The 12,170-nt window shown below is 43.5% G+C and overlaps 1 protein-coding gene across 3 annotated transcripts in view; it reads right to left on the bottom strand.

Moving 5' to 3' along the window:
* The window catches only part of PCNX2 (pecanex 2), a 291,197-nt gene that overhangs the window by 118,407 nt on the left and 160,620 nt on the right, over window positions 1-12,170 (bottom strand). For all 3 annotated transcript variants that reach the window (XM_082422950.1, XM_082422951.1, XM_082422952.1), the window contains one exon: window positions 10,073-10,250. In XM_082422950.1, coding sequence (XP_082279076.1) covers window positions 10,073-10,250 — 178 coding nt within the window. The remainder of the gene's footprint in view (window positions 1-10,072; window positions 10,251-12,170) is intronic.

The raw sequence follows: 12,170 nt of genomic DNA, 5'->3' as shown, positions 1-12,170 counted from the left end.
CTGATTGCAGAGCACAGAGCAACACATTCACAGCGGAAGAGCCAGCTCTGCCGGCCATGTGTTAAGTCCTCCACTGTGAACGGGGCAGCAGGCAGCAGTGAGGCAGCCAAACAAGATTTATGAGAAGCCAAGAAAATCAAAACACACACCATGGAAAGCCCAAGGAGGGAACGCCAAGTGACCCGTATGCTCAATCTAAAACCACCCCTTCCCCCATGGGCTCCCCTGTCCCTGCTGTGAACCACCATCTCTCTAGGATAATAAAACATCATCCAACCACCACATCCAAGCTCGGACTTCATTTCTCACAAGCCAGTTTTTCCATCTTTCAACTGAATTTAATTAATATGAATTGAATTAGGGTGACCCAATCCTAACCCTAACCCTAACCAGGACCCTGCATTTTGTTGGATGTTGCAGCAGGTGGGCAATAAATAAGCACACCCGGGGTCCCACCATTCGAGGAGTTTCCAATCTTCTTGGGAACACAGACACACTGGAATGTGTTCTTCGTTTCTGGACAGAGTGCAGAGCCTGTGAAATTTTTCTCCTGCACCATCCTGGTGGCAACTACAAGTGAACATGGGTCCCTGAGAGCCTGGAAGGTGTGCTAGGTTCCTGCAGTGGTTTTGTGAACCTTCTGCAGGCCAGTTTTTACGCCTGGGCTTGGGCAGACTGCGAATAGGATCAAGTTCAAGTATGGCTCTGTGAGTGAGTGACTTCGCGTAAGTTTCTAACCTGTCCATGCAAAACAGCACTATTGAACATTCCACAGAGGCTTATTGTTTTCCTACGGTGTTCTGGAAATTAGGACATATCAGTAAACAGACAAAGATCTCTGTCCTCATGGAACTCACAATCTGGTGGGAGAGACAATCAAATGAAAAAAAACAAGTCAAGGAGAGAGTATGTTAGAAGGTGATGATGGCACAGCAGAAAGGTAATACAGTGCAATGTGAAAAGATGGGGAAGCTGGGCAGAGGGCAGAGAAGGGGCAAGTTGCGATATGAAAACTGGGTGGTCAGGGTAGGTCTGACTGAGAAGGTCAAATCTGAGCAAAGCCTTGAAAGAGCTGATGGAGTGAGGGAGTGAGTTTTATCTAGTTGAGAGAAAACTGTGAGACAACCTTACTGAAAATTCTAGAATTATGAAAAAGGTCAATAAACTTGATAAGTCCATTCTTCAACTCAGTGAGGGAAAGGGACCTACAAACTGAAAATGGAAAATGGAGTCTCTGTCAACATTACTGAACCAAAAAGATAATGGAGAGATGTTACATCCACCACTTAATTTCAGGATAGGAACTAGCCCACATCACGACCCTGTGGAGGAGGTGCGCGCAGATGTCACCCTCCGAAAACTCAGAGTGGGCAGAGGGAAGCCATGCTAAGGTGAATGGCCCCATAGAAAATAACTTCTGCTGTCCATAATTTCCTGGCTGGAGATGCCTAAGAACTCAATTCTTGTATTAAGTGTCAAGCCCTGCATTTCAAACCTAGAGATGGTGGCATTAAGTAAACATTGTACTGTGGCCCTTCACATCACACATATATGGCATGTTTATTCCTGGCAAGGGCAGTGGACTAAACCTTCTAAACATAACAAGAATGGCATGTCTAAAGCCATCCACCTCTTCTAAGCTGATAAAACATTAACAGCCTGAAAGTGGTTGTGACTGCAGAATTTTCCCTTAAATACAGCTCCACTGAATAGCGTACTATAAAGCTCCCCCAAATACCCACATTTAAATACACTGACCTGTGGTCAATGAATATACTTGGTCATTTACAAACAGACACGGAGGGCCCACTCTACCAAGGGCACTTTGACTTCCGTGAAGCTGCCGATATTGTTGACCACTCCCTCCTTCTGGAAGCCATTTCTTTTCTTTCTTCCTATTTTACTGTACTTTACCTTGTCTCACGAGTCACTTTTCCTCCTCCTCTACCTGGGTCTTAAATGCTGGCCATCCTTGCTGGAAGCAACATGTCTTTTGGAAGGATTCTCTATGGAGACCCTATCATGTACATCTTGTCCACCCAACAATTCCTATCACAGGAATCTGTGTTCCTGAAACACTCATGCGCACCAGCGTCTGACACTTCTGGTCTGCCCTCCCTTTCTTCCCTCTCTGACCCGCTGTCCCTATAGTGTGGTTAGACAAGAGCCAGGTCTCATTGACTAGAGGGCTTGCGTCCCTCTTGCCTAGTTCCTCAATGGACACATGACACAAAAGGAGTGAATGAGATGCTCCCCAGGGCTTCGGCTAAAACCATCAGGAAAGATACTTTCTCTTCTTTCTGGGATTATTAGCTGGAGGGAGTCTATACATACAGAACCAATCTAAGAATGAAGCCAGCAGAGGAGAGAAGGAGAAATAAACACAGAATTTCGATGCCATCGTTTAAGCCTCTGAATCGTCCCATCAGTTACGTGAACCGTTAAATCCCCCTTTTTCATTAAGCCAGTTTCATTTGGGTTTCTGGAGTTTGTGAACACAGAAATCCCAGCTACCACAGGAAAAAAAATTGGAAACAAACTAAATGTCTATCAGTAGTGGAATGGCTAGTCAAATTATTACTATGGTATACTATGCAGGTGTCAAAAGGAAGAAGCAATATTACACGTACTGTCGTGGAAGTTCTCTAAGATATTTTTAAGCAAAAAAGGAAGTAAACATGTGTAAAGAATGACCTATTAATATTTTACGTTTTGTGTGTGTATGGGGTGTGTGAGTGTGTGTGTGTGAATACATAGGAAAACAGAGTAGAAGGAATTATTCTGTAATAGTTACAATGGTTATCATTAGGGAGAGAAAGGGGTTAAGGAGTGAGGGGTGTGTATAAAGATGGACTTTCTCTGTATTTTCCATTGTGTTTCTAACTTTATTAAACTGATCCTAATTTTTTAGCACTTATGTAAAGTAAAATATTTAAATGGGAAAACATCCTGTCCCTAGGTCTTTACTTTGGCCCCTGTCACGTCTCATTCCACAATTCAACACATCTAAAACCGACATCTTTTTCCCCAAAATGTCTTTTTTTCCTGGCCCTCATTAATGACACCAGCGAGTCACTGGAGGACGCGACGTGAGCTCTCCCAGACGTGGCTCTGCCTCCTATTCTCCACTTCCCCCAGCACCCTCACAGTCACTAAATGTTATGAGCTCTGCCTCCTAAACACCTCCTAGATTCGTCCCTTCTCATCGTGGCTCTGGGGCCATCATTCACACAGCTTTATGTAAAAACCACCTCACCCATTAATTTTAATTTCATAAATGGTAAAAGTGCTAGCTCCCACGTTGAACTAATGGCCTGCAGAATTTCACAGGTAACACATTCTGGAAATGCTGGCAGAATGATCCTCTGGCAGGATTATTTCAAGTCCTGCTTCTCCAACTAAAAATTACTAAAAATTTCAAGACAAGATGGTTTCTGAGAACTTTTTCAGGACCAGTGGGAGAGCGTGAAACCTTTGTCACCTTGGTTCCTGTCACGACCACATATTCTTACTTGGAGCATGTCTTACTGTCCCCCAAAGACCCAGGCATATCAGAAATGTTACAAGTTCATTACATTAGTTGGTTCTTAAAAGAGAAGAATGACTGATGGTGACGGCTAGGACCTGGGACCTGGGACCCTTTGCTGCGGGGTTTGCACCTGGACAAACATCCCCTCGAGCAACAAAATACCAAGAAACTATAAGAGACTAAAAAATAACTGCGTGCACAGGCAGCTGGGGCAAATTCTGTACAACAAGATATGAAGAGACCAAAAAGCCCAACTGCCACTTCTGAAGAGCCGGGAGCAAAATCAAGGCACTGCGCGGAATCCCTGCACACAGCACCACCAAAGGGGTGGGCAAATCACCTGAGCCACCCCTCCTGCCCGAGCCCTGGACCTGCCCCTACCCTCACCCCATGTAAGGAACCAGCTCGCCCCACCCCCCTGAGGGAGTGAACAAGCAAGGGAACCTGTTGTTTGTTCTCGCTCCTCCCTGCTGTAGCAGAGGCCCCAGTAAAGCCTTACCTGAATTTCCTGTCCGGCCTCCGATCAATTTCTATTGACTAAGGAGGCCAAGAACCCTGGTCCGTAACAATGGGGCAGAAGAGAGAGAGGAAAGGGATTGAGAGGCTGAGGGAGGGAGGACGGATGGGCCTGACTCCTTAAAGGTGCTGAGTCGCATGGGGTGTGTGGTTGGAGCATCATGTGTCTCAGGATGGGATCTGCAGGGATGCTTCTTTCCCTCTGCCTCCCCCCAGCCCTCAGCCTAGCCACTAGGAATGTCCCACCCTTTTTGTCAATGCATGGGCTGCACTAAATCCTTCCTATTGTGCTCTGGCCCAGAACTCATGACGTCCCATTTTTCACTAGATCTGGCAGACTGAGGAGACCAGCCAACATTCATCTTCCAGACCTCAGGGGGGATTCACGGATTCGGGGAGGGAGAGAATAACACACAGGCAGGCCCTCTGGAAGCCATCTATTTCATCTTCTGGACCTCGGTGCTTTGATCTCACTCCGCAGATCATCTCTCTGTAATCTCATCCTGTCCTTCTTTCCACCCATAAAACCTGAAGGATTAGGGGCAACTGACATAGCAATAATAATGAGTCCACTATTCACGCAGCTCCTTTCTCCCAAGGAAGCTGGAGCCCTTCCAAGGTCTCTGCATTCATCTTGCAGCCCTTCTGTGAGGTGGGCTGCCAGGATAACAATGGTTTTGCTATTTAGCAGAATAGGGGCCAGGCTGGGGAAAGAGCTTAGGGATTTGGCAACGATAAATGAGAGGACATGTCAAAAGCAGGACTCTGATGAATCTACTGAACAAACAAAATTTCATATCGTGCAACGAACACCCCTAAAGAGCAGTATTCCCTCACAAACAATATTGGAGGTTTCTACGCAAATCAATCAATGTGATACACCATATTAACAAATTGAAGGAGAAAGACCATATGATCATCTCAATAGATGCAGAAAAACCTTTTGACAAAATTCAACACCCATTTATGATAAAAACCCTCCAGAAAGTGGGCATAGAGGGAACTTACCTCAACATAATAAAGGCCATATATGACAAGCCCACAGCCAACATTGTTCTCAATGGTGAAAAACTGAAACCATTTCCTGTAAGATCAGGAACAAGACAAGGTTGTCCACTCTCACCACTATTATTCAACATAGTTTTGGAAGTTTTAGCCACAGCAATCAGAGAAGAAAAAGAAATGAAAGGAATCCAAATCAGAAAAGAAGAAGTAAAGCTGTCACTGTTTGTAGATGATGTGATACTATGCATAGAGAATCCTAAAGATGCTACCAGAAAACTATTAGAGCTAATCAATGAATTTGGTAAAGTAGCAGGATACAAAATTAATGCACAGAAATCTCTTGCATTCCTATATACTAATGATGAAAAATCTGAAAGAGAAATTAAGGAAACACTTCCATTTACCATTGCAACAAAAAGAATAAAATACCTAGGAATAAACCTACCTAGGGAGACAAAAGACCTGTATGCAGAAAACTGTAAGACACTGATGAAAGAAATTAAAGATGATACAAACAGGCGGAGAGATATACTATGTTTTTGGGTTGGAAGATTCAACATTGTGAAAATGACTATACTACACAAAGCAATCTACAGATTCAATGCAATCCCTATCAAACTACCAATGGCATTTTTCACAGAACTAGAACAAAAAATTTCACAATTTGTATGGAAACACAAAAGACCCCAGTAGCCAAAGCAATCTTGAGAAAGAAAAACAGAGCTGGAGGAATCAGGCTCCCAGACTTCAGACTATACTACAAAGCTACGGTAATCAAGACAGTATGGTACTGGCACAAAAACAGAAACATAGATCAATGGAACAGGATAGAAAGCCCAGAGATAAACCCATGCACATATGGTCAACTTATTTTTGATAAAGGAGGCAAGAGTATACAATGGAGAAAAGACAGCCTCTTCAATAAGTGGTGCTGGGAAAACTGGACAGCTACATGTAAAAGAATGAAATTAGGACACTCCCTAATACCATACACAAAAATAAACTCAAAATGGATTAAAGACCTAAATGTATGGCCAGACACTATAAAACTCTTAGAGGAAAACACAGGCAGAACCCTCTATGACAAAAATCACAGCAAGATCCTTTTTGACCCACCTCCTAGAGAAATGGAAATAAAAACAAAAATAAACAAATGGGACCTAATGAAACTTAAAAGCTTTTGCACAGCAAAGGAAAACATAAACAAGATGAAAAGACAACCCTCAGAGTGGGAGAAAATATTTGAAAATGAAGCAACTGACAAAGAACTAATCTCCAAAATATACAAGCAGCTCATGCAGCTCAATATCAAAAAAACAAACAACCCAATCCAAAAATGGGCAGAAGACCTAAATAGACATTTCTCCAAAGAAGATATACTTTGCCAACAAACACATGAAAGGATGCTCAACATCACGAATCATTAGAGAAATGCAAATCAAAACTACAATGAGGTATCACCTCACTCCAGTCAGAATGGCCATCATCAAAAAATCTACAAACAATAAATGCTGGAGAGGGTGTGGAGAAAAGGGAACCCTCTTGCACTGTTGGTGGGAATGTAAATTGATACAGTCACTATGGAGAACAGTATGGAGATTCCTTTAAAAACTAAAAGTAGAACTACCATACAACCCAGCAATCCCACTCCTGGGCATATACCCTGAGAAAACCATAATTCAAAAAGAGTCATGTACCACAATGTTCACTGCAGCTCTATTTACAATATCCAGCACATGGAAGCAACCTAAGTGTCCATCAACAGATGAATGGATAAAGAAGATGTGGCACATATATACAATGGAATATTACTCAGCCATAAAAAGAAATGAAATTGAGTTATTTGTAGTGAGGTGGATGGACCTAGAGTCTGTCATACAGAGTGAAGTAAGTCAGAAAGAGAAAAACAAATACCCTATGCTAACACATATATATGGAATCTAAAAAAAAAATGGTTCTGAAGAACATAGGGGCAGAACAGGAATAAAGACGCAGACATAGAGAGTGGACTTGAGGACACGGGGAGGGAGAAGGGTAAGCTGGGACGAAGTGAGAGAGTGGCATGGACATATATACACTACCAAATGTAAAATAGATAGCTAGTGGGAAGCAGCCACATAGCACAGGGAGATCAGCTCGGTGCTTTGTGATCACCTAGATGGGTGGGATAGGGAGAGTGGGAGGGAGACGCAAGAGGGAGGGGATATGGGGATATATGTATACATATAGCTGATTCACTTTGTTATAAAGCAGAAACTAACACACCATTGTAAAGCAATTATACTCCAATAAAGAGGTTAAAAATATTGGAGGTCTAGAAAGCCTCTAGGAAATAAGTTAATAGAGACAATTTTTAAAAAGATGTCTTAAAATGAGGAGAATGAACAGGAAGCAGCAGTTGGGGTAAGCAGGCAGGATCTTTACAAGAAACATTAACTGTCACCTTCCTCATTGCCACCATTTTCTGTCTACCGGCTTTTCTTTCCCGGAAGACCTCAAATGCTGTCTCTTTCTTTAACTGTATTTTTTTGTCGGAATCAGATCTGGTTTCTCATTCCAGAAAATGCCCTGCTACCAGCTCTGTCAAGATGAAGAGTGAGCAGGCACAGACGGAGTCAGGGATGTGTCAGGACTGACTTGCTACACAGTATGCTGATTTTTTTTAGCTTTTGTCTCACTTGTTGTTGTTGTTGTTGTTTTCTTTTAGACTCAGCTATTTTTCCCAGCCTAAAAGCCGACTATTCAAATGACGCGTGCTAATGCTCTCTCAATTAGGGGAAAAAGGAACACTGTCACGCTGGTTCTGCCTGAAATTTTTAGTGTTTTCACTGGTGCTTCAAAAAGATGATGGTGGGCTTCCCTGGTGGTGCAGTGGTTGAGAGTCTGCCTGCCAATGCAGGGGACACGGGTTCGAGCCCTGGTCTGGGAAGATCCCGCATGCCACGGAGCAACTAGGCCCGTGAGCCACAACTACTGAACCTGCGCGTCTGGAGCCTGTGCCCCGCAGCAAGAGAGGCCGCGATAGTGAGAGGCCTGCGCACCACGATGAAGAGTGGCCCCCGCTTGCCGCAACTAGAGAAAGCCCTCGCACAGAAACGAAGACCCAACACAGCCAAAAAAAGAATAAATAAATAAATAAATAAAATTTTTAAAAAAGATGATGGCAAGTGAAACTCAAATGCCTGTAGCACTGAGTTTTTATGGATTTAGTTTCGGATTATGTCCCATCGGGTCCCACCCTACTCATTACGCTCAGGATGGTACAAAGTGCCCTCGTGGCCATGAAGAATGAACAACAGCTCTGCATAAATCCTTCCTCTGCGTCCAGCAAGCCTCTTGATCTGGACACCTGCAGCTACCAGACGTCTCAGCAGTGACTGGCTCCCAGCTGACCGGCAGGCGGCTCAGTGGGGAGGCTGCCTGCCCCCCAGCACATGAGAATCCCTGTTCTATTGCAATGTGGAATCACTTAGAAGACTCACTTCATTCACCCCTCTCCGCTCTGCTTTTGTTCACCTGGCACTTTTCACATACACAGGACGCTACTGACACGGATGGTTCACTGCAGAGAAGCAGCCGCACTCCTTCATGTCCTAAACAGGGTGTAACTTCTCTTTTTCTACTTAAAATGGCTTTAAAGGTCCTGCCTCATATTTGGAAAGCACACGCTACTTAAAAACTTCTTTCCTACTTACGTTGATCAATCCTCTTGACGCCTAAGTGAGACTGGCATCATTATTTTCAGTTTTACAAGAGACAGCGTTTCAGAAAGGAATATAAATGTTACCAGGTCAACATGTAAATAATGCCAGAGTTAGGAATTCAATCTGTTCCAGTCCATTTTGCACCTGATAATAAGCTTTTACCACTGTGAGTAGTAAAATAATTTATAACTTCATCAATGCTTTCAAGATCATAGGAGACAATTTTACATTTATTATGTGAGATCACGGACATTTAGACATAATGAAGGAAAACAGATTATGGAAGCCTGTGATCTGAATCACCAGAAAAATGGGATAAACTTATCACGACCAAACAGAACTCAGACAAACAGAAAACAAATCTTTGTGGGTAAAAGACCAAAGCCAGAGCTTGGGCATAAGATGGGAAAACAGGGGAGGGCTGCTGAAGTAATATGACAATTATAATATTTGAATTTTTGTCACTTAAAACAAGTAAAGAGGAAGCCAGGTGAAGGACAGGTAATAAAGAGAGGAATTCACAGAAATGATCAATAGGGGTGAAAAAATGAAGTTCAGGAAAAAAAAAAAAAAAAACCTTAGAATCTAAAAATTATTAACCAAAAGGGGGAACGGTTAAGTCAATCCGAGGGCAGAAAACCCATGGCTGCTGTATTCAACAGGGCGCATGAGGAAGGAGCTTCCCAAATTCTTTTTCCAATTTCTGTTTACACACCCCAGCTTTGTCACGGTGCTCAGAACACGTACACTCAGACCAGTATCCCAAGGACTTTATCTCCCTCATGTTAAACGTTAGATTGCATTCCCATATATTTGCCTGAATTGTGATTAGGGTTTCTCACTGCCCATGGATGAATTTACAACTGATGAAATCTTGACCTGAGACAAGCCAAGGGAAAGAAAATACTCCAAGGGACCTGGCCCTCGGGTCCCACATCTCAAACTTTACCTCAGGAGGCAAAATGCTAAGTTAAAAAAAAAAAAAAAAATTAGTCTGGTGGCTAATCTTTAATTTAGAGCATTTTGAGATCTAGGAAGTTCCATAATGAGATTGTTAACAGAGACAAAGGTCATAAAATTTCAAGCAACACAAACGGCTAATTCATCTTAATTAGTGATTTTTGGCAAATAACATGGCATATTTCTATTCCATGGGGAATGTTCCTCATGTGGCAGCAGGAGCGTGACACGCATACGTAATTCAATGTAAATTCATGCCTTCATTGTTTTTAAAAGAAAATGTTTCAAACTCTTAGAGCATTTGATGAGAAATGCACCTTTTACGTATCGAAAGGAAGAAAAGAGCTGATTTACTTGCCTTGCTGAATAAAATGGACACCATGAAGAAATCCAGTAAGAAACTCTCTGAAATGTCTTTGTAGTCGAAATGGAAAAAGATGACGGTGAAGCCCAGGTGGGTAAACTGGTGAACTGGGTTACAGAAAGAGGCCCGCAGCAGCTTCATGCCCGCGATGACCATCAGGAAGATGTCCCAGCTGTTGAAAAGGACAGAAAGGAAGCGATCACTTGACAGCCCGTACCTTACCAGGGGAGTGACAAGGGCTCGCGTTTCTTGAGCGTTTACTGTGCGTTACGCGCTTTACAAAAAGCCAAGATGGTGGGCCCTTTATTGTCCTCGTTGTACAGAGGAGGAAACTGCGTCTCAGAGCTTGAGTCTAAAGTTCACACAGGGAGGAGCTGGGAGTGAAACTCCATCCCAAGGGACTCGCCAACACAGACTCTGCCGCTAGAGTCAGCTTAACTGCCCTCCCCGGAACTCTGCAATCCGGGACACAGAGCTCCCCTTGGAGCTTATCTGAAGGACTACTGCCCGGCCAGGTTCCACAGGGAGCTTGGTGGCAAGGGAGACAACACAGCAGGCTGTCTCTGTCAGCATCTGCTCAGCGTAAGCCTTTCTATGACAAAAGAATCTCACCGAATCAATGACGTGACAACAGCTAATATTGAATTCTGAAAAGAGGAAAAAAATCCCACTATCTCAATAATGCCGTTTTTACTTTACACATTCACTTCCAATGTTTTCCACCGTATTTGTTGTCTTTGTAAACATAAGCTTTCTGATCTCCCTTTTTTTCCACTGAAAATTACATCATCAACATGACACGGGCCCCCATGACACAGGCCTTTGGAGTTAAGGAGCACGACAGAGGCAGCCCGGCAGAGAAACAGCAGGACTTTGCTGTGAGGACTGAACTCCTGAATGCTCCCGTCTAGGGAGTCGGGTTATTAACACGTGTCAGAAGCATGTGCCATGTGTGCAATTCTAGCAGACAGTGAGGCCAGTAATCTAGCCACCTTGAGATGGGAAGGCAACTGATTAGTGCTCAGAACAGCTGGACAGAGCAAGCCACTGCCACCTTGAGGGGGTCTTTCTGAAAGAAGGCCTTGCACATTTTAGCCAGAATCCCCTCAATTAGAACATCCTATTTGGGAACTCAAAAAAGAAAGACAAAAGTGGCAATACTTTCCAGGGAACAGTTGCACTTGAAAGAGAGGTTTCCTTTTTTCTTTTTAATTTTATTGAAGTACAGTTGATTTACAATGTTGTGTTAGTTTCTGCTGTACAGCAAAGTGATTCAGTTATACATATATGTATTCTTTTTCACATTCTTTTCCTTTATGGTTTATCACAGGATAGTGAATACAGTTCCCTGTGCTGTACAGTAGGATTTTGCTGTTTATCACAAAGAGAGGTCTTCTTTCTCTAAGTACAGAAAATGGGGGTGAGGAGGCAGGCCTGAATTTCCCTAATCCTAGAGGGATCCTGAGCTCTAGACCCTTATCAGCATTAATAATATCCTGTCTCAGGACTGGGGCATTCAAAACGTGTTTCCCAAGTCTTGGCATCTATCGAATACAAAACTGTAATTTTTGTCATCAAGAAGATCTAATGTTAGCAATTCCATTGGCCTCAATCTGATTTTTTTTTTAATAAATTTACTTATTTATTTATTTATCTTTGGCTGTGTTGGGTCTTCGTTTCTGCGCGAGGCCTTTCTCTAGTTGCGGCAAGCGGGGGCCACTCTTCATCGCGGTGCATGGGCCTCTCACTGCCGCGGCCTCTCTTGTTGCGGAGCACAGGCTCCAGACGCGCAGGCTCAGTAGTTGTGGCTCACAGGCCTAGTTGCTCCGTGGCATGTGGGATCTTCCCAGACCAGGACTCGAACCTGTGTCCCCTGCATTGGCAGGCGGATTCTCAACCACTGCGCCACCAGGGAAGCCCCAATCTGATATTTATGTGCCTTCAGACCTAGTGTTGCAGTTGATTCCACCCTGTCCTAGGATGCATCTGACGAGGTTTGGTCAAAGCCCTGTGTGATAGGCTTAGATTTGGCTTCTGAGAAAAACTAGCCCTTGATTACATGCAGGTTTGGGGAGAGCGGTAAGACCTTTAG

The sequence above is a fragment of the Balaenoptera physalus genome (assembly GCF_965194825.1).
Source record: "Balaenoptera physalus genome assembly, chromosome: 14".
Lineage (NCBI taxonomy): Eukaryota > Metazoa > Chordata > Mammalia > Artiodactyla > Balaenopteridae > Balaenoptera > Balaenoptera physalus.
The sequence above is the reverse complement of the archived record's forward strand: the minus strand, read 5'-3'. Positions and strand labels throughout refer to the sequence as shown.